The sequence below is a fragment of the Pleuronectes platessa genome, chromosome 6 (genome assembly GCF_947347685.1).
Source record: "Pleuronectes platessa chromosome 6, fPlePla1.1, whole genome shotgun sequence".
NCBI lineage: Eukaryota > Metazoa > Chordata > Actinopteri > Pleuronectiformes > Pleuronectidae > Pleuronectes > Pleuronectes platessa.
Window position 1 is genome coordinate 3,785,336 of NC_070631.1, and position 22,955 is coordinate 3,808,290.

The 22,955-nt window shown below is 45.7% G+C and overlaps 1 protein-coding gene across 1 annotated transcript; it reads right to left on the reverse strand.

Annotated features, from left to right (window-relative positions):
- Positions 1-7,094: 7,094 nt before the first annotated feature.
- cd34 (CD34 molecule) lies at positions 7,095-21,080 on the reverse strand. The gene is made up of 8 exons (XM_053424645.1): positions 20,741-21,080; positions 11,277-11,357; positions 10,824-11,101; positions 10,649-10,726; positions 8,974-9,085; positions 8,828-8,880; positions 8,535-8,681; positions 7,095-7,289 (listed from the first exon to the last, which is right to left on the reverse strand). Exons 1-8 carry the CDS (start codon positions 20,820-20,822, stop codon positions 7,095-7,097), a joined length of 1,026 nt encoding a protein of 341 aa, XP_053280620.1. The 5' UTR covers positions 20,823-21,080.
- Between the last annotated feature and the right edge of the window lie 1,875 nt (positions 21,081-22,955).

The window sequence follows — 22,955 nt, forward strand, 5'->3', positions numbered from 1 at the left end:
CCCATCATAACGCTATTAGAAAAATTGTATAGAGTTGTAAAATGAAGCATTGATTATAAAACTAAAATGTACAGATGCATCCAATGATGCCCCATTGACCACAGTGGATAGGGAGAAAAAACAAGTAGCTCATTTGATCCATTAAATCAACCACAGTGTTTCTATTAGATTACATACAGCAGATTCACATAATAGATCCGAGCACTTTAATCTAAACCTTGAATCGTGTCACGAGGAGGACTCTGTGACCAGGTTCAGTTTCCTCGCTGTGATTCGTGCCTGATTGAATCATGTTGTCCCCGATGGGCCTGACTGCAGCGACACGTCCCCTCGACTCTCCCACAGACTCGTGGACACTTCCTGTGCAAGCTGAGCTGCTGCAGGGCTCCACGGACTCCTTCATGCACCGGTTTCCTCCTGGTTCCTCCTGGTTTCCTCCTGGTTTCCTCCTCGTTCCTCCTGGTTCCTCCTCGTTCCTCCTGGTTCCTCCTGCCTGGCTACATTGCAGTGACCTGATGCTGCAGTTTGGTTCCTATTGGCTTTAATAGCTATTTTTATTTCATCTTGAATACTTCCATTGCCTCCAACCCATTTCTTATTTCTCATGATACAACACACGTTGATTAATTTGTGCATATTTACCATAATAAACAAAACAATAAAGCTACTCTTGATTTAATTGTTCAACAGCTTTATGTCGCCTGCAGATTCATCCTTTGGCAGAATAATGATGGTGCGTGTTGTTTTGCTTCCACTTCATCACCAGCACATCTTGCTAGTGTGCACTACACTCTTGTGGCCTAAGAGGTGCATGACACCCAATATTACAAACTGTGGAATCATTCACTGCGTCCGTTATCCAGACGTGGTGCAACACAGCACTCAAACCTCCCAGTGTTGACTTGGTGCACAGGAGTTTATGACATAACCTGTTTCTACCGGAGCACAGCCAACTTCAAAACACAAAAAAAACAGAAAGATTAAAAAAAATATTAACAGAAATAAAGAACCTACAGAAATATCCAAAATATTTGATCTTTAGCTGCAAGAATCCTGTCATTTAGGTTTGTCCTCTACCTTTTAACCTGCAGACCACAGGCTGGCTGCAGTATAGAGGTCACACATCCCACCTCCTCCGTGTTAGCAGATGGGACATGGAGCAACAGATAGTATTGTCCTCTTGTATTCAAGTTTGGTTTTAACTAGTAATATGATTCAATCAAACCGGGGGGAACACATCATAATTGACAGCTCATTGTAGATGTGTCGTCCATCTTTATAAACAGTCAATGCTCAAAACTATGATTTGCATTCAGTAGACTTCCACAATAGTGTTATACTTTTGAAAAGGTTGATAAACATAAATTTATTCTCATACTTCCACATGCATTAGTTTTTCGGTGATGATTCGGTTTAACTGCGTAAGATCAATGAAGTTTAGTTTATCCTATAAAGACCTTCAGGTGTTTTCCTACTCTCATTTTATTAAATCATGTTCAAGTTAATACTCCTTCATGTTTACCAAGCAGCTTCATGATAAACCGTTCACAGACAGAACAACATGTGGAACAGACACCCACCGGGCTGCAGTTACAATTTGGAAGGACTTTATAAAAACCACGATTCAATAATTACACAAATTATTTCCTTTCAGTTTTCCTTGTCATTTTGTTATTTTCTTTTTGACTTCAATGTCTTCAGCTTGCCCTCGGTTTGCCCCCAAGGCCACAGCAGGGGGCATCCTAACCCAACAAGTTGTCAGACTCCACTCTCTGCTCCGTGCTGCCCTCTATCTGAAGTAAGGAGTATTACAATGTGGAAATATATACAGTATATCACTTTCAGTATATATAGTTATGCAATGTGTGTTGTGTATGAGCTTATATCAATGTGTGTACATTTTAAATGCACATTTCATTTGAAAAAGTATTTTGAATCAATTAGAACAATTTGTTTTGTCAGCCTCGTAAATTAGACCTTTAACAACTTGTAGTGTTGTTGTGCGATTTGTCTGCAACACTGACGTCAGCTTTTGTACATTAACACCAGTTTGCAGTAATCCAGTGCACAGACTCTTCCCTGCAGTTTACTACAGGGTGTGATGCATCTATGGTCGGTTGCATCACTGGAAAAGAGGGACGATGCTTTCCAGATTGTTTCCTACAGCAGATGTTGGTGTTCGACAGATGACAGCACAGAGCGCCGTGCAGGAAACAGGCAGCAGATCAACTTTCCATTGTTATTTGTTGTTTAGGCGTCTATGGAGACAACACAACTCAGTTCAAGGTTATTCAATTTGCATCTTTTGTTCATCAGAGCTTTTTCTTCCATTTTATTATGTGAAGACGATTCAGAGCAGAATACCTCCACAGATATCGTTTATTAATATAAAGTACAAACTCATAAAACACAGACTAAAGTGTAAAAGAGTCATTTACCGATTAAGATTAAACAGCCTTTAGAACGTCTGTCTGACGAAACGCTAACATGTGTCTAGTCACTCCCTCATGTGTGCACATTAGTCAGCGGGGCCCCATATTTGTCTAAGAGAGGGCCCCTCCCTTAATGTGGATCCCAGCTTTGAAACTGCATAGTACATTTCCCATGATGCATGTTTTATTTTTTTTTCAAAGTATGTGAAATTATATTAAATTCCTCCCCAGTTATCATGTGCTTTAGATTTTGAGAGAATGTCTACGTGAGTGTGGGCGGATACAAATTGTTGTGTTCACGCAGTGGGAGGGTGTCGCATGAGAAGAATATCCTTTCACTGAGAAAACTTTTCATTAAGTTTTAATAAAATGCAGGATTTCCTGAAACTTTCTCTTGTCTTACTTGATTTCAGAGTTAATAGTTATTCTCCACTCGTTATGAAACTTTTATGAAAGCAATTTAACCATAAACATTACTCTAAATGATTATAAATAAAAACTCCAATAGAAAGAATATGTAAAACTTAAAAAATATATCTTTTCTATATTGTTTATTCTGTAAAATAAGTTAATATTGCAGAAACCTTATATTTTGTACATGTTTGTTGTATTGCATCACAATACATGGCTCTAGTTTCTCTACCTCATCCTTTCAAGCTGCCATTTCTTTATTTTTTGTGAACTTTACACCGCGAATTAACTTTTTACATATCAAATGTTTCTAAATGTGCCTTATTAATCAATTAAAAGCTTTGCTAAACCCAAAGAAAATCTCAAACAGACAAAGATCTCATTTAACTCTTACCTATCGTTACCTCTCCGATCAAAATCGATGCTAACACATGAGGGAGGGGCTATCAGCCGCTAGATCTTTATCTCCCCCGAGGAGTGAGTCCAGACAGAGAAATGCTGATGTTACACCGAATCTACCGGAAGTGCCAACAGGTGAGTCGCTGCTGATGAGCTGGATTATACAGGTGTGCTCCATCTGCTGCCCCGAGTGGCCAACATTGGTTACTGCAGGTGGAGGCCAAAAGTCTCTGCTCAAAAAATTTATAAAAATAATAATCACAACAAAATACTAATACTACTATGAATATTCCTCCTCCTCCCACTACTACTACTACTAGTAAAGACCCTTTCTATAGGCTAGGATATAAAAAATAGAAGGATTTCAAGTCCTGGCTAGTGGTTGGATATTACCTGTATGTGTCTTATATTTAATTCCCTTGAGAATCACTATAGGAGAGGAACAAAGTAGACAAACATTCTCTAAGTTGTATTCATGTGTTTCATATTTCACGTTTTAGGTTTCGAATGATTCTCCTGCAGGATCCTTTCCTCTCAACCTTCTCGTGAACCTGCGAGTTCATCCTCTCTTCATTTTCATCCCGAGGCTGAATGTGCAGACGACACCTCCTGACCTCAGGGTCCCGCTCGGTCTCTCGTGTGCTCTCCCCCCCCCCCCCCCCCCCCCCCCCCTTCCTCCCACCCTTCCATTCCGCCCAATATTATCTTACCATCAATGAGCTGGGAAGGGGCGTGCCTTGGCAGGGCCGGGGAAAAACATGACGTGGTTGGCAGCTGTGTCTACGTTGATGGGGGGAGCCTCCCCACAATAAAAACAACCAGCTGAGTTTTGTTTTTTATAATCCCAGATTCCATTGCACGTACACGACTCTTGGCCGACTGGAGGAGCGGGGGGGGGGAGAACCTCAGAGCTGGGAGGGGAAGGGAGAAGGGCCGGGGCCGGGGGGGATTTATGTGACACTGAAGAAAAGCTGCGAAGGAGAAGATTAGGAGTGATATACTGTAGAGGTGCAGGGGCCGGTGGGTGGGAATATAAAGGGTCCAAATTACAAATCACTTAACTCTGTGGTTTATATATTTATATAAAGTAGGGCTGTGCTGTACATTCTGCTATTTGTTACACATACCTTCTCTTGGCCTGTATATTGGGGTCACAGCTTTACAGATGTTAAGTTACTTCCTTCCATCGTTGTGATTCTTTGCTATGAAGGTAAAAAACTTCTGCTGATTAAACAGCAGCTATTGCAACAAGTAACAACACCTGCTTTACTTCACAGGGACTAATTCTTCATCATAGAGTTATTCCAGTGATACAAGCTCATAATGAGGCCTCTGCATAATCCACACATCTCCATGTTGCTGTTTAATGTTTACTGTCTTTGCTGTGAGCAGATTCCACAGATGGTGGCAGTGGCTGGAGCCAATAACCCACTTGACACCTGCGATTACATGGTGCAGACAACTCACAGTACTGCTGAGCACAAAGCCAACTTCTGGAGAATTTAAGGGGAAATGTACAGATGCAACTCGACAAAATGTGCGTTTTGTGTGTTTCTGAAAGACGAAGAAAAACAATGTTTTTTCCCGTAGTGTCTCGACTCAATGAACTAAAACAAAGAAGAAAGATCTTTACTAAGCTGAAGAAGAACTTTGATGCACATGTCCAGTTTGATGCAGCGCACCCACACGGTGAGCTCGGCCTATAAGCACATCCGTCCTAATCAAGCGGCACCAAATTGCACAGACTCTTAGAAATCAGTTTTTTTCATCTACACCAATGAATTATTCTCTAGGAAATCTGTGAAAATGCCGACACGTAAAAAACGATTTACAAACAAACAGATGGACAGAGGTGGGTTATGTGCATGGCTTGATACTTTGAGGAGTAAATGAGAAAATATGGATGTTCTTTGTGTGTGACTTTAACCTTTGAGTTCAACAGAGGGGAGAGAGGAGCCGTGCACTCGATATCCTCAGGTCGGTCAGAGGCTGTGTAGAGTAAGATGATCGTAGCTGAGGACTCACTTCACAGAGTTCAAGGTCAAATATGTTACAAATACCGGGATATACAGTAACATTCATGTCCTAAGGGATTAACACGGTTTAAATTTGAGCTGTGGAGAAGTTGGCCGGTCTCAGATTATAGATGAAGACATTGGACTCGATGTATTTATGTGTATATTATCTGCTTCTTGATGAGTTGTGGCTTAACGTGATGATGGGACAGTTTCACGCGGCCGCTAAATGGCCTTGAGGAAATATTTTCCAGGGGCAGGGTGGGAATTCACATCGGGCCGGATCTCGTGATGAAGGACAGGGTGTGGATTGAGGGGAGATGAACTCGGTCACACTGTCGTGTACATGTGGACGGTGAGAGGATGAAAACTTAAATATACAACGTGATGGACGAGTGAGTGGAGGCTGCAGTGACATGGAGCTCATTGAGCGTGTGGAGGAGAGGCAGCTGGGGGATGTTTTCACTGCCCCACCCACGCCAGGCAAACTCACTGTGTGAAGTGATGTCATTACTACAGCTTATCCAAACCAGCTGTGTGACCTTATGGGCTGTGTGGGATTTAAATTCCAGGCGTATGTATTTATGCACGTTTGACTCTTTTAGTTTTTTATGATGGATGTTTTCTTTTTTTGAATAAAAACGAGGCAGGGACAAAAAAAAAAAGACAGTTCATCAAACGTTGTTTACTTTTTACTTTTCTTTATTTGTTTTCATGTTAAATCAAATTCAAACCACATGGTGCGAAAGAAGAATGAGATAATCACACTGGAATGTTAGCAATGAAAAGCAAAAATGACTTTTTTCCTTTTGTGCTTTCCTCCCTGGTTTGTCTTAAAGCAGAGGAAAGAAAAACAATCAGACACAAGATGCTTGTTTATCTCCGTCGTAGCACCTGAGCATCTTTGTGTATGAGCCGGATGGAACATGGTAGAGGTGCCACAGAGTCCAATGTTATAATACAACACAAGCTATGAAATGACAAAATTCTTTGGGCACATGATAACGAAAAGTACACAGAATACAAACCGGACAGAGTCACCATACTATACACACTGATCAAGAGAATACTGAGAGTAAAAAGAGCTTATACAGGATATTTAAAAAGAGAATAACACTGACAGTGGATGAGTTGACTTTGTGATCTCGCTTCACTTTGCAGAAGCAGATCGGTGAATTCCTTCAAACTCGGGGAGCCGTCACTCCACTTATTTTACAAAAATGTTACACATTCAAATGGCTAATGTCACGTGCACATTCAATCCCGTCGCTCCACATCAGTCATGCACACAGCACATACAGTGAGCAGAAGAGAAAAGCTGTGTAGACGCATGTTTAGATATTTACAGTACAGATGCAAGTACACATATGTGCAGGATTTGCCACACGCACACATTCGCACACACCAGTAACACAATCAGACGAGAGCTCGATGGGGTTTCTCTCTGAGAAGCTTGTGAACAGATTTCAAGGCACCGTGGTTTTGTTTCCTGTCAATCTGTCCGTCTGTCGAGGCTTCTCTCTAAACCGAGGAACAATTTCATTCGTGAGCTCGTTCTGTTTTTCCTAATCGAGGGTTTTGGTTGAAGCTTGGAAGCTGACGATGAGCACAGACACTGCCGGGTGGAGACGACTCGTGACTCCAGAGGTTTCAGTCGTGGTAGGAGCCAGTGTTGATTAAACGCTAAACTACACAACCCTGAAACTGATGTTCTCCCCAAACGAAGGAGGTTTTCAGAGGCGTGTGTTGACGGGGGGTTGTGTTTGTAGGGGGGGGGGGGGGGGGGGGGTGAGGAGGGAGGAGGAAGGGATAGGCTGCCATTCGTCTTTCGTCCACTTCACAACTCGGTGTCTGCCGTCTTGGCGGTGGAGTGGCCGTTGGTGGGAGGAGGAGCGGGCTCGGTCTTGGGGGCCTCGGGGGCCTCTCCGTTCTCGCTGGGTTTCTCCTGGGTTTCTGGAGGGGGGATGAGGGGGGCCACAGACACCAGGGTGTTCCCCTGGTTCTCCTGGTCCACGGGGTAGGCCTCCTCCGCCTGCAAACACAGAACAGATCCAGAATCTCGTTATGGATCTATGAAAATAACCTGCATATCAATATCACTTCACTGACCCTTCACTATGGATCCAGATGAAAAGTTTAGGATTTCGATATCTAGTGTGTGCAATGACAAGGTCAATTAAAATCTCCGTCTTTAACAGAACAAAGATCTTCATACACCCTAACCCTTCATTAACGTGAGACACTTCAATCAATCAATCAATGTAATTTTATTTGTATAGCCCATATTCACAAATTACAATTCGTCTCATAGGGCTTTAACAGGGTGTGACATCCTCTGTCCTTAACCCTCATCAAGAGTAAGGAAAAACTACTAAAAACCCTTTGAACAGGCAAAACCAATGTTTTTGAGACTTTGTGCTTCAGAAAACATCAAAAATACACATGTAGGTGTTTATGTTATGATACTTTGTTTATTTACATCTGTAGATTTCCCTTTAATTCCCCGAAAGTTAGGATTGTACCCAACATGCAGTCCTGTGAATGTTGTCTGCAACATGCATCATCTTTACTCTAAACATTTCCTTTGTGTTTTCTACAGATATAAATAATAGTTTTCCAATAAAACATTTATTGGGTATTAATAAATCAGCAACTCTTACATTTAAACTTTTAAAACCAAACAATAACTCAATGAATGTAAGATATAAAACTTCAAAGGCTGGTCAGTAAAATAATCTGAAGATGACAGAGTGGATTTACTGGTCAGATACAGTTCTGCACACAGATGCATCCTTAAACCCCCCCACACACACACACTGTTCCTCAGGAGCTCCCACATCCTCTAATGTGGTCACCATCATGTGATATTGAGAGCGGTGCAGAGAAACAGCTGCGGGAGGAAACAACGAGCTCAGCAGATGAATCAGGAGGGTGTGGGTCTTTGGATGCAACCCCCACTCAGCCTATTCTCTCTGATAGCCGTCCAGCAACGTTGCCTGATTAAAACACTGACAGGACCCGATTCAGAAGTGAGGGAATCGACCTGTTTGGAGTCCAGATGCAGGGAGACGTGAACCTCGCCCCAAGAACAAATCTATGCAGTGTTGCAGGATCTATAACTACAGCACATGCAAGTCCCACAGATGTTACTTCAGAACCATTATAGATGAAAAGAAATCAGAAAGAAAAAATGTGATTTGCAAGTTACTACCAAGTCAGTAACTCGGCTACATAGCAGTGCATTGACTCTGAACAGAACATGAGAAAAGCTTCTCACCAGCCTCACTCCCTTGGGGTCGGCCCTGCGTTGGCACTTCAAGAAGCCGACAGTGATGGCGATGGCGGCGAGCAGACCGGTGACCAGAACCCCGACGAACACGGAGGAGCCGGACGATGAAGGGGTCTCAGTGCTCGTCACGCCCAGCTGAGAACAACATGGAAACAGATGACATCGTGGTCAGAAGAAGGAGGTTTGTAAATTCACCAGTGGAGAATTAATGTTGATTGAGAAATAACCCAGGTCATAATAAACTTGAGTTCATTTCACTCGTCATCCGGTGCTTATCTCACCTTTTCTTTCAGACCGGCACTCTGGAGAGCTGCAGCCAAAGTTCCCGCCTTAGCTGCAGGGGAAACAAACATTAGAAATAGATCAGTGCTGCTCCAAAACCAAAGAACAACCAATAAGTGTCATATACTGTATCATCAGTCCTCACCATCATCACTGGTCACCAGCATGTTGCTGCCGTCTTGGAAGATATTCAGATTGCAGGGTTCGGCCTTGCACCAGCCTGCAGGGTTATCCTGAATAATGCCTTTGGATACCTCCTGTGAGAAAGGATGGAAGACGATGAGTGTTCAATTCATACCCCACTTGTACAATCAAAAACTCTCTGGATAAACCCAGACGAGCAATAACGTGAGATTTGTATTATAATATAGTTAATTTTCCTCAACTCAAAACTTGCAAACCAGTTAAACTTTGATGTTCCTGACCATCAGTGCACTTCTGCCTTCGTGTGCGTAATGGAGACGAAAAGCAGTCGGATGGAAAACTTGCTGACCACACCTTCTCCTCCCCCACCTTCACCCTGAACTATGATATCACCCCATTGCACAACGTTACGCTTTGTGATTTGGGAACGCGCTCTTCATTTTCTGTAATGCGATGCAGACAGCTCCCAGTGTTCCCACAGGACCGCTGGGAGCAAACCCCCCGAATCCTCAGTAAGTTGGGAGTGGAGCCGCAGCTGGACTCCTCAGTAACGTCCTGATCGGTGAGGAAGGGCGGAGGACTCGGAGAGATCACTCCCGTGGATCCTCTTCCATCTGCCTGTGTCACTTGTGACCCATCACACGCTGCTCATCTTTCTCTCAGGAATCTCATCCTCACTGGGGTTGACCTCACGTGGCTCCGACAACCGGAGTCAGACGAGTTCACGGCATCAAATTCGATAAGGACACGTCAACAACACAAAGGTCTAATGCGACACTGAACAACCTTGCATCGTTGTTGCTTTGTTAAATGTGTTCCAGCTCTTTAATTCAGCCATCCACTGGTTTTTTTTAACTAATCAACATCTGGCTCGGGCCTCTGGATCAGCGCGCCCATGTTTAGCTTCAGGCCGAGCCGGACAGATCACTTCTGCAGCTGGTCCTGGCTCGGTGGATGTTACAGTGAGGACCCAAATGGAGGCTAATGTAAAGTAAGCAGACCGGAATCCGACCTGCTACGATAACTGTGTCGTAAAACGGCTCCAAACACCACGTTTTCTATCCGGGCTGATATCTAACTCCTCGTCTTCCTCTCGGGACAAAACCTGAAAAACACCTCTTTTTGTAGTAAAAGCTTTTTCGCCTTATAAAAAGAAGAAAAAAAAACATCACTAAATGAAACCACACCCTTTACAATTCCTCCTCTGGCCCCGAGGAGCTCGGAGCAGGAGAGGAAACGTTAGTCGTCCTCTTCATTTATCTCCTGCCAGGAACACACAGTCTCCAGATTTACAACGCCCGAGGAATGTCTGAGAAAAGATCTGCCTTTATCAGGGGCTGCATCTCCAACTGTGGCTCTTTAAAAGCACATTAATCTTACTCTCCTATGAAGAGTGAGCTATTTCCTCTGGAAGGTGCAGGCGGGGGGGGGGGGGGGGGGGGTGATAAAGGTCCCCTGTAAGAAATGAATGTGTCACTAGATGCCGCTGGATTACTTTGATACCGGAGATGGTCTCAGCTCCCAGTTCACTGAGGTTTTAAATGTTGCGGGATCAAATCTCAGCAGGTTGTTGGTTCGATGCCGCCTGCGTTTGGCAGTGGAGCAGGGTCCTGCTGTAGAGTTGGTGGCAGGTTGAAATCTTACTTTTAAAAATCATAGTATAGAGATAGACTCACGCAATTTTCCGTCACCACCACGGCCCTGACGGCGTTGCTCTCTTGGATGTCCTCTTTTCCAACACACTTCACATCAGGCTGGGGAGACAGATCGATAAAGGAGTTCAGGAGAGGACAGGGAATGTGGAATGTTTCGTCCATTACAATAGAAAGGCAGCGTTTACTCATTACTCACCATCACCAACTTAACGCCACTAGAGCCACCAGCGGCTGCGTCTATCCCGTTGTTGCTGTCGGAGGGGGACACGGTCGTCCCCGAGGCGTCCCCGTCCAACTTGTCTGGAATCATTTCAGTGGCTCTAACAGTTGCTGGGAATGGGGTACCTCCAGAAACCACAGTGGCTGCAGAGTCTTGACCTCCTGCAGTCGCAGAGTCAGGCGCAGTCGGGGCAGCGGAGGCATCTGGAGCGGCAGCATCTGGAGCGGCAGCATCTGGAGCAGCAGCATCGGTCACTAGGAACACAATCCACCAGACAAGGATGTTATACACAGGAACATATTGGATGGGAATTGGGAAGTATGAAATGTGAAGGTGTCCGTCACTAGATTCAGGGAAAATCGGAATTTTGAAAATAACTTCTCAAAATAGCCACTGCTAATCTCAAATCTCCTTTATCAAGGTTCCTACCAGCGTCGGCGCCGGCGGTGGGAATGGCTGTAGACATGTCCTCGGCTGCTGCTGTTGAGTCATCTTGACATACCACCTCATCTGCAAGGAATGGAGAGAGGGAGGGAGGGAGGGAGGGAGAGAGGGAGATAAAGAGAGAGAGAGAGAGAGAGAGAGAGCAACATTAACACTTTCACATTCATCTGATGAATCAAAGCTCTTTGATGAAAACATCTGCTCGGTATAGCAACACTTTTTTGTTCCAATATTTGAAAAGTCAGACACTGTGGCTTCCCCCCCCCCACACACAATCAAACTGAACAGTCAAAAGAAAAACATCTTATAACTCTATGATAACTTTGTCCAACTTCAATTCAGGGGATAATCCTGCTCATGTTCAAGTTTTGGGATTAAACAGTAGCTCCTATAGTTTGGGTCTCATGCATGTGAATGTGTGGTTAAGGGACAAGGTTTGGTGACTTGAAGCCCTTGAGCAAGTTTAGCTTGGCGGCAGGTATTGGAGAGCAAGAGAGGAAGGAACATAGTGAAGGAAATACATCAGCTTTTGGCTTTTTAGTGATGACGTCTAGTCCAAGAATCCAGAATCCACTAGATGGACTATTAAGGTTAAATATGGGGAAAAAAATAACAATCCTAGGATTCCAGCTAGTTCTCTGAATCCGAGCGATTCAATTTCTTCTCAAGTTATAAAATGTTTGGTATTTTGTGATGGAATTCAAACCACGCACACCGGGTGAATGGGGGCAGAGGGTCGGTTTGAACAGCTTGGCCGTGCCCAACCTGAAGATGGCAGAACCTATTAGCATGTGTGTTTGCTAACTAGTGGTCACACATGGGCTAATTCTCACCGTCTGCACCCTATGCAAATAAACTGCTCAGTCAAAAGGTCACGGCCTCTTCCCTCCACATTCGTCCTCTGGGGGAAAATCGTGTTTGTGTAATAATACTGGGATTAAGTCGGGTGGTGCTAAACACCTCTCTGACCTGGCAAAGGTGTAAGAATGGGAATCCTGACCTATATTCTGATGCATGTAATAAAAACTGATTCTATACAAGTGATCCCTTCTCCCCTGATCTCACTGCCCAAGTCGTATCACTGTGTTCAGGCCCAAACTGGCATCAGAAATAGAGAGAGTTGAACTTCTCCAGACGCTAACGAGGCCTAGAGCCCTGAAAACCATTTCATCCAGTCCAATCACCTCTTAGCACTCCCCTCAGCGAGGAAGGAAACCAGTACAGGGTGCACCAGTACACCGTGCAGACACTTTAATATCTTTATTCTTGTAAGAAGCGAAGACAAAACTGCTGCTTCAAGGACTCTAGGAATGGGTTCTTTTTCATAGAGGTTCATTACGACCTCAACATTCAAATATTTATAAAGTTCCTGGAACACATAGTTCCTGGAACACATGGTCCCCCCCCCCCCCCCCCCCACACACACACACAGGGTGTTTTTCTGGACAGTTGGATAAAACGGCTCAACAATGTCCAAGGCTGTTTGTGTTCTGTAATTTAACTGACTTCAGTTTCCACATCACAGAATAAACCCTATACCTCTTCACTGTCGATATGCTCATGGCTACACATGCACACGGACAGACACACACACCATATACACACGTTGACCATGCTTAAACTCTGCACTATGCAATCAGAGGTCTATACACAGCGACGCTCCACCACTGTGGACACAGTCACCTCAGACAGCTGTGTCAGAAATCTCACTGTGTTTCCAGTCCGGCCTCTTGTCTCAACACAAACGCAGACACACACACACACACACACACACACACACACACAATAAATAAACACAACCTCCATCTCTCTGCAGAAAGCGAACCGGCTGAGTCTGCAGACTTTGTTCAACCGCTGAGTGCGAGTCGATCCTGCTCCTCACTTCTGTCTCCACCACTGGGCACCATCAAGTGGGCTTCCTTCCCAGGCTGTCCTCCTTGGAGCTCTCAGCCTGGGTGTTCCAGGCCTGGACGTGGTGTGTGGTGAGCAGCCGCTGCCAGATGTAGAGAACTCAATCGGTTAAAGAGGGGATATGACTCAGGCCCAGATCTGAGAGAAACAGATCTGATGCTGTATTCTTCTGCCCGGAGCCGGACGAGGCCAAAAACAAATATGGGGCAAAATGAATGTAAATATTTAATCGGCAAATTACGACTGTGATTTGGTTTATGTAGTACAATAAAAATGTTTTCTTTTTCTCATTTAATCGAAGTGTTGCTGGGATGAGTTGCAGTTGCTCTTCACTATGGAAAGTTAAAACACTCAAAAAAGTCAGTTACACGATAAATATAACAGACACCAGGTCTTTAAACAAACCAGACCCTTGTCAGGAACTTCACACTGTACATATACGTCTACATTATACAGAGAAACAACCGTGCACTGCACAGCATCACTCATTCCTTGGATTCCAGAACACAGAATGTGGTGGTCCACTCTGATGAATCACATTCTGAGGCTGAGAGGAAGTCAAACACACACAGATGTGAGGTTTCCTGGGTTTAACTGCATCAGGATGGAAATCGTATATTTCCAAGATGTTGAGACTATGGTTGGAGAGCGGGGGGGAGGGGGGAACTGTTTCTTATCATCAATTAACATAATGAAGTCAATTGGTTCTGTTTCCCTCCAGAGAACCTCTTTTCAACTGTCCTCCAACTCTAAATCCATTCACCGATTCTCAAACACACCCAAACGCATGCTGGCACAGGGCGGCTGCGGATCAGGACATTCAGATGGTCGTCCACTAACCAGAGGGTCGGTGGTTCGATCCCTGACACCCATTCTGAAGTGTCCTTGAGCAAGAGACTCAAGCCGCTGTCTGTTTATGAAAGTTTTGAACGATGGAGAAACAAAATAGAAAAGGTCCTGCGTGTAGAAGCACTGTGTGAATAGGACTTGTGCTTTGAGTGGATGATAAGACTGGAAAAGCAAAACATAAATACAGTCTACACTACACACGCACACACACACAGACACACAGACACACACACACACGCACACGCACAGGGCCTACGTAGCTGACACGTGTGCGAGGCCAAAAACAAGGAAAACCACACCTCACTGGAAACATTAACTTTGGGCAGCTGCTCCTCACAACATGAAGAAATGAATGAGGTCATTTTTGTTGATCTCAGCGAAGCTCTATTTGAGTTTCAGGTCCAGCTCTGCAGGACACAGCCTGATCTCCTGCCCTGACACTTCTCTGTGTCTGAGGAAGACAGAAATCTCAAGAAAGAAACAGAAGCTCTGTGATTGGTCGGACTGCACGCCTCTCCTGACCTCCCTGACTATCTGCTGCTGCCTGTTCTCTGGTGGAGTAAACTGTTATCATAACCTCCAGGAGGCGACGGCTGCACCCACACAACTAAAACTCTCTTTCTCTCTCGGTTTTGGACCTTTGAAAGGATTTGTGATTTTCTTTATTGTGCCGCTGGCGCCTGTGGTGATGCAGTTTGAAATCAGCGAGGTCATTTCAGCTGATTTCATATCACAGCCCGACAGATTGTGTGCTCACGTCAGATATCATCTGTGTCGCTCACCGCCTGTCCCAGTCCACCCGCTATGTAATGGCCTACTGTGGCGCTCAGATTTATGTGAGTACATGGCAGCAAAAACAAACAGTGTCACCCCTGATTAGCCGGGGGCAGTGGGAGGGTGTGAGCCGGGGACAGACGTCCGTCACTGGTGGTGTTTAAAGTGGAGGCCTGCTTCCTCTCTGGGGACACTGGGGAGGAGTCCCGATGAACTGGGGAGCGACGCAGCTGCGGTGAAGTCTCCTCAGGGAACTCCGGCCATCACTCCCAGCACATGTGCTGCACTGGCACAGAGCCGTCAGACCGGTGACATCATGCGTGAGGAGAGAAAGCTTTAACTCCGAATCCTGGGACTCGCTTTCGACCTCCACCCAGACCGCTGAGAAAACAACTTGGCTGTGGTGATGGGACCCACCCTGCTGTCGTCGCAGATCCACCACCTCCCAGTGCACACGTCCACAGAAGAAGCTAAAGTCTCATCTCATCCAGTTCTCTTAATTCACTCATAGCAGCTATAACAAAAAAGCCCAGATGAGCTTTAGACAGCAAGTAAAGCAATTATGATAATCGGTTATTCCGTGAAATGATAATAAAGGCGAACAGGGATCATTGCATGTGTCAAGATGAAGTCCAACTCAAAGAGAGCAAAGCAGCAAATCTTCATCCATTACAAAAGTGTTTGTGTTGATAAACTAATAATTTCCTTTAGACTGAAATACCAGTTCCTGCAATCACAGAAACAAACATCCACCAACTGGAGCCACAGAGAACAGACCCACTTCACTGCTGCTTCCTCCTCCATGTGCTCCACAGTCACCACTCGGGCTCCTGAACATGAGAACTATTTTGACTTGTGAGCAGACGAGTGGCAGGACTTGACCCTTTTCCACCCTGCCCCACACCCCCGGTGTTCCTTAACAAAACATGGGAGATCAGTTTGAAAACAGCGTAAGAGGAATTAACAACAGATCTGGAATGTTGTTCATGCACAGCCTCTAACAGGATGTGGCTGTAACAGCACACGACGTGCGGTGACCTCTGCAGAGGTGAACACGCTGAGGGCGGCAGATAACATGCACCCGGCGCTGGAACACAGAACCCCACGGCAGAGAGGCTGCAGGGCTCTGGAGTCCAGTGATTCAGTTTCTCTCTTTCCTTAATGCACCACTTCAAAAACCCCAAATAGAGGGAAAAAGGAAGAAAGAGATGGTAACATTATGATGGATAGCAGCTACCGACCATTGTTTTTATTCAACCCCTAATTTCAGTCATTAAAATAGTTTTAGCCGGGGCCGTGAAACTTAAAACCTGCTTCCAAAACAGTCCATCCATTTTGTTAGCAGATCAGAAAGTGGAACCACCAGCTGCTCCGAGAGGCTGCAGCCGCTCTCCCCTCCCTGACTCAGAACCAGGCCCGGGCTCCGGCAGCAGATGTCCATGGACAGATTCCAGCTGCTGTTTTTACACGAGACTTTGTGGGGAGAGGTTGTAAAAGGATATAAAAACCGATAGAGTCCGAAACAATCTGGTTCTGATCCGACTGAGGCCAGGGAGACGAAGTGGGAGGGGGGGGGGGGGGGGGGATTGAGAAATAACACGATTGAGAAATAACACCAATAATCAAACTCTAAACTCTGCAGTTTCCTCTGCACGGAATCACACACGCTGTGTTTCTCCACATGCCTCCACACATACAGTGCAAAATGGACATTGTGTCAAAAACAGTCTTGTGTTTTCAATTAAGATGCTTGGCTGCAACACAACACGGCTTTTTTACTGAACATGAATTACCGGGAGCAATTATTCTGGCAGTCAAAAGGCCTCAGTCAAGGCTCATTAAGTGTTTTTATTCCCCAGGGGATCCACTACCCCCCCCCCCCCCTCTATAAAGACAGCCCTGTCTGGGTATCCAACTTGCACTCAAGAGCCTTTTTCTGCGTGGATTGCTCTCTTCTGGTTTTTGGCATCGCAAAATCCCCAGGATCACTCACGGAGGATCACTGTGTGTTGCTGGAGTTTGAGTTCTGAGCCAGTGTGAAAACTCAGGGATGAGAAAAGAAGCTTCCCAGGAACACACACTTTAGTCTTATAGGGCCGCTACTCAGACCCGAGCAGGGATATCTGCAGCTTCTCGGCCCGGACGCTGCTGCTGCTGCCAAATGTTTTCAAGAGAATGAAGGAGAATCGGGAGGAAGAGAAGGCGACTTTCCCCCCCCTCCTCCCCATCCACTTTAGTGGTAAAACCAAACAGCTGTAAAATTGCAGCGGGGTGCCAGGGGAACAAGGAACAATAAGCTCACCAGAACAGCAGTAATTGGAAAAAAGTTAGATCTGAATGCGAGCGGCGTCTGCTTTTCATTAAGATCGTTCCACTAGGTAAATATTGTTGCTCCACGATCTGTTTCTCAGTCGACTCCTTCTCCTGGATGATCATTTAGTTTCGTGGTGTTTTTGTTGTTTTCTTATCGTGAATGTGTTTTCTTTGGAATGGAGTCGGATTGAAATGAAGATAAGTCAGAAAGGAGAGCGTCCTCCCCTCTCGGTGTGTCATGCTGACGAGACCCGGCCGATGAGATAACAGAAACATGTCACGTGCATCATGTGGATCATGTGTCTTTTGAGAATATTTGAATGATTTCAGTTGCAGACTCGCTGACAGAACACAGGCTCCGGGTTTAATTACTCTGAGAGCTCACGTGGGCCCTCAGCCGTAACCTCGGGGGCCCCAGCGGACACACACACCCGCGCTGACATCAGACCGCTATCTGCCAAGGCTTACACAGAAGAGACCCACGCCCTCCAACAGATGACGTGAATCAAACCTCATCACAGCTCGGGAGTGAAGGAATGCTGATGTCAATATAGCTGAGGGCCCTGAGAGAGAGAGAGAGAGAGAGAGAGAGAGTGGCAATATTGTGTGCTTGTTTGCGTTGGCAGGGCGAAGCTGTCTGAGAAAAACAAAGATCTGTGCCCTCGCCAGCTGGATTCTACTCTCCCTGCTCATCTTCTTTTATGAAAATCCAATCAGCGTTGAGGATTTATGACAGTTTTCATGACGTGCATCGATCAAAAGAAAATCTACTGAGCTCTGACTCTGGTTTAATGTGGTTTAGTGTCACAGCTCGTTCTCCTCCGCCCGAGGCCCCTGACTTCATAAAAGGGAAGCATTTCAGATGAATGATGAAACGATGAGACGAGATGTTTTTCTCCAGAGCAGATTCCAAGGCCCGGGTTTTCCCCTGGAAGCCTTGAGAGAGGGATCAAGAGAGAGGGAGAGGGCGGGAGAGAGAGAGACGGCTTCCAGCATACTCCAAGACGCTTTGCATGACATCATCCAGCATCGCAGTGCGTGCCCATTCCGCTGCCACATATTTGCACGACTGCATAACCACTGAGAGACTGCCATGGGAAGCAGGGGCCATGAACTAAGTCAGTGTTTGCCTGAGAGTCGGGGAGATCAGCCTGCTCCGATGTGACGAGGACGTTTGCTCCGATAAACAAAAGTCAAACACATTCACCAATCCAGAGCATCAGAGGCTCAGGTCTCCTGCATCCTGCCCTCACATCCACTCTGCTGTCCTCGTGCTCCTGTTTGTGTGAATCCCTGTTTCTGCTGATACGTTCTGCAGCTGCAGATGTTATAGATGTTACAGAGTGAGCTGTAGACACACACATCACAGACGTGTGATGTGTGTGTGTGACGTCAGCTCGCCTGTGATTCTGGTTCAGATTGGTTCTGCATCTGGACGAGTGCTACATCCAAAGCCTCTGTGAAATGAGTTGGCTGTTTTTCTATGGTTCATATTAGGAGTCCGCGATGTGAGGAAATATATCAATTCAAAGTGTCACCATTTTGGATTGGGCCCCAATCTTTGATACATTCTTTACGGCAGTTGTTGCAGCATTTTGTGTGTTGATTTGTGTTCTTCTGCACAATATGGAGGCCGGCGGGGAGAGTGCATGATGGTAACACAAACCAACACGACATGGACTTAAATTAAAAACTACTCCACAGACCAAACTAGACTCAAACTAACATCTGTTACCACAGATATGGATCAGGTCCGAATCAATATGGAGTCTGTGAATGAGAGTCATAGTCAAGTGATCAAAACAAAGATGGATGGAGAGAAGACACGGCCCCTATCTACAGATGTGTAGGATTATAATAAGATTCCTCACTTCTTAGTGAACTATTTCATTGTTTTGCACCATCAAGGTTCTTACACTGAAATTGAACAACTTCAATAAAAAACTGGGAAATGGGGCCGAGGCTCGTTAACAAAGAGTCTTCTTCATTGGAACAAGACGGTCATAATGAAGCATGAAACATTAAAACTGTCTGTGTCCTTGTCTGAGAATGTGGACGTCATCAGACCTCTGACCCATATACAGTCACATAGTCCTATATTGTAAAAAGAGTCCATGAGGAGACAGAGCGTCTCTTGTGACTCGGCTGCTGGTGCAAAATGTTCCAAACACCAAAAACAGAAATAGACCAGGAGATATAAAGATAAAGAGGCCGGATCTAGATCCAAGAAAATCGTTACGAGACAAAACGTCTCTCAGAGCCAAATGTGGCCGTGCCCCTGCAAAGTGTCAACAGTGAGGCAGGAGCATGTGAGCGGGGGGGGGGGGGGGGCTGCTGGATGTGGTAAATAACTGAGGATGATTCAACGCACACGAGACAACACACTTGCGGAATTCTTAAAGGACAAATCTGCTAAAAATCAAAAGCAGGGGTGAAAGGCGGGTGCCAGGGAAAGACCCTATTTCAAGTTTCTATTTGAAACAGGAAAACAACACAACTACGCCTGGTTGGCTGGGCACAGGGGTGTGTCATAGGGTAATATTTGTCTGCTTCACAGACACCAACAGTGGTAAACAAACAACACAAGTGATATTTAACATGTTGTTCCTGTATCATGCCTTTAATTTCTTAGAGGGGGGGAGAACCTGGAGTAATTAGATTTCCATGTAAAATCTAATTACCATCTGTTAAAGCTGCTGATCCTGGGCCTGTTTATCGTGCACACCGCGAACACGTTCCGCCATCTCATGATCTTTTCCCTCTCGGAGTAAACCCCGGGTTATTTTCATCGGTGTGTGGAACCCCCACCCCCCCCCCCCCCCCCCCTTCCAAGGTCACTCCTGACATTTACCGCATTTACCGGCGGCTCTGCAGAAGTCGTTACCAGGAGCAGAGCTGCTTTACAACCAGCGAGGAAGCAGCACTGCCCAGGCCACACATCACCCTGCAATTAGCATCAGGCCTCGAGACTGCCCCAGTGCGTCCACTCACATCCACGTGATTACACACACACACACACACTTACACACACACACACGCACACACACTCACATATTTACTGTTAGCACGTCTGCAGGCAGATGTTTACAGATGCAATTTTTGCTCTCTGTTGAATCCATGTGCTGTGTGGGCGCTTTGTTGAACGTAGCACACGTGCAGCTCACATGCGCTTGAAGTATCTTACAATCTATACAACTCACCAGAGATGTGTGTGTGTGTGTGTGTGTGTGTGTGTGTGTGTGTGAGTATTCAAACTCATGTTAGCTCCACCCAGGTGCACTGCAGGACGTAAAACATAATTATTCTCAACTGCAACTTTCCACTCGTGAACATGCCCCCTTTGTGTCTGCAGCTGCCCCCCCCCTGTTAACCATTTCTCTCTGCATCTGTCTGCACCCTCATGGCTAAACACATCAAAGCAATCCCCCCCCACAACTACTGTGAGTAAAGAGTCTGGGTCTATAATGTCAAAGAATGTGTAAAGGAAAAACAAACCCCCAAAAAAGTCAAATCAGACACAAGCAGCACAAGCCTCGGTGTGGAGAAACACAATGAACATGGAAGAAGAGGATAGCACAGTTAGAGATGTGAAGAGTACTCACTGCTGAGCAGCAGAGCGCAGAGCACCAGGACTCCCGCCATCCTCCTCCAGAGCCGATTCATTCTCCACGTGGACGCAGCCATCCTCTCTGGTTGGAGTCCGAGCAGCCGGTGGGACTGTGTGGGAGAGCGAAGGAGTGTTGGTGAGTAACGGGCGAGTGAGTGAGAGTGAGGGCAGAGGCTGGAGGGGGGGGGGTGGAAGTTGGTTGGGAGTTTCCTGTGAGGACTGAGTGAGCGGGACAGTCAAGCAGGATAAAGCGTGGCTTGTGTTCTGTTGCTCTTTATATGGTCCCACTCCTTCACCCTCTCTCTCTCTCTCTCTCTCTCTCTCTCTCTCTCTCTCTCTCTCTCTCTCTCTCTCTTTCCACACCCCTTCTCTAACTGCCTTTCCCCCCCCCCAAACCTCTCCTCCCTTGTCCTTGTGTGCGTACACATGTGGGCACCAGAATGACGGCGACAGTTGAAGCTGCACATCTGGCCCCGAGCCTTATCTGTGCCGCAGCTTTGTTTCCTGCCGGTTCCTCCAACCAGGATCTGGTGCAACGGTGCTTCTGTGGTCACACGTCAGGAAGTGTCAAGGGATGATGTTGTAGACGAGGTACAAACACAAGGTATTTCCACTGGTGTGTCTCTGAGAGGAAAGAACACCGGCTCAGTGTAACGGCGAAAACACATTTTAAACTTGAGGGGCCTCAGTAGAGTGATTTCCTCTGCAAAGGCTCCTTGTAGATGTATTTTAATTAATCAGCATCCATGAACTATTCAGTCACTATGTTGAAGTAAGTGAAAAACAATTCCTGGCTCCTTCCCCCTGATCCAGATCCATACTGTCATTGGGTCTCTCATGACCCACCCTGCCTCTTTCTACCAAGTTTCAGGTCAATCCTTCAAGTAGTTTTTGCGTAATCCTGCTAACAAACAAAACAACACAAACAACACAACATCCTTGGCTGTGGTTTTTAAAAACGACACGACAGACTTCAGCTTGACTCAATTTGTAGAAAGGTGTTAAACAAGCTGAGTGTGAAGATGCACCTGGTAAACAGGAAGCACTGGTCCTGCCTCCCACATGTTGTGTACATATGCTGATTGGCCTGTTTAAAGCTTGCAGCGTTACAAACACACACACACACACACACACACACACGCACAACACTTGGCTGCAACTTTTGTGTTCCCCTGGACAGATGACGAACAGCCCGCACTGAGTTCACATGCACGCTTACATGTAGTGTACACGCCTTTTAATAAATACTTTAACAGACACACACACACACACACACACACACACACACACACACACACACACACAAACACACGCACACAATGACCTCATTGACCAAAACACACATTTGGTGATTGCTCCACATCAGCAGAAAAGTGACAAACTGCTGCACTGATGCGAGGTGTGTTGTGTAGTGATGTGTAGTGTTGTGTAGGGTTGTGTAGTGTTGAGTGTGACGCTGGGTGTTTCCCGCCCGTGTCCACACAGTGATGGGCTGTTCCAGGCGGGCCACATCTGGAACCACTGCCGTCCCAGCGCTGGGTTTCTGAGGACTGCCTGGAGGCTCGCACGTCAAACAATGCAACCGTAGGGGGCGGAGCTGAGCCAAGGACCAGGCTGGTGTCTGGGAACGGGGGGGTGGAGGGGTGGGGGGGTAGTCACAATTAATACAGCAGACACTGGAAGATTTAAATGTTCAGAACTGTTGTTACAGCGCAGGAAGTTGATTGCCTGTTTGTTGTGTACACGAGGTCACTGTGATCTTGACCTTTGACCTCTGACCATCAAAATCGAGTCAGTTTATCATAACTTGAAAACACACGTGAGGATTTACAGTTACATTTCTCTGACACTACAAAGCTCAAAGTCTAGAATAACTTATCATAAATCTCTGGGTGTTGTTTCACCATCTTAGTGAATCAGAACCACATTTTCAAAGTGCCAGTGAAAAAGTCGTGTGATATGAATATAACTGGACCTTTTATCACATAATAACGGGACATTTTTAATCAATTAAAAGAAATCAGGTTAACTTTCATTTCCGAGGACCTTTAAACAAACGTGAAGGGAAGCTGATATAATTAAGTTCGTTCTCCTGGGAATAAAATCCAACATCTAATAATTCTTTCCCAGTATCATAACTTACAAGATGATTATGAAGGGGCGTGAGACATCAAATAAAAATGTTAAACTGCCCAAATACCTAAAAAAAA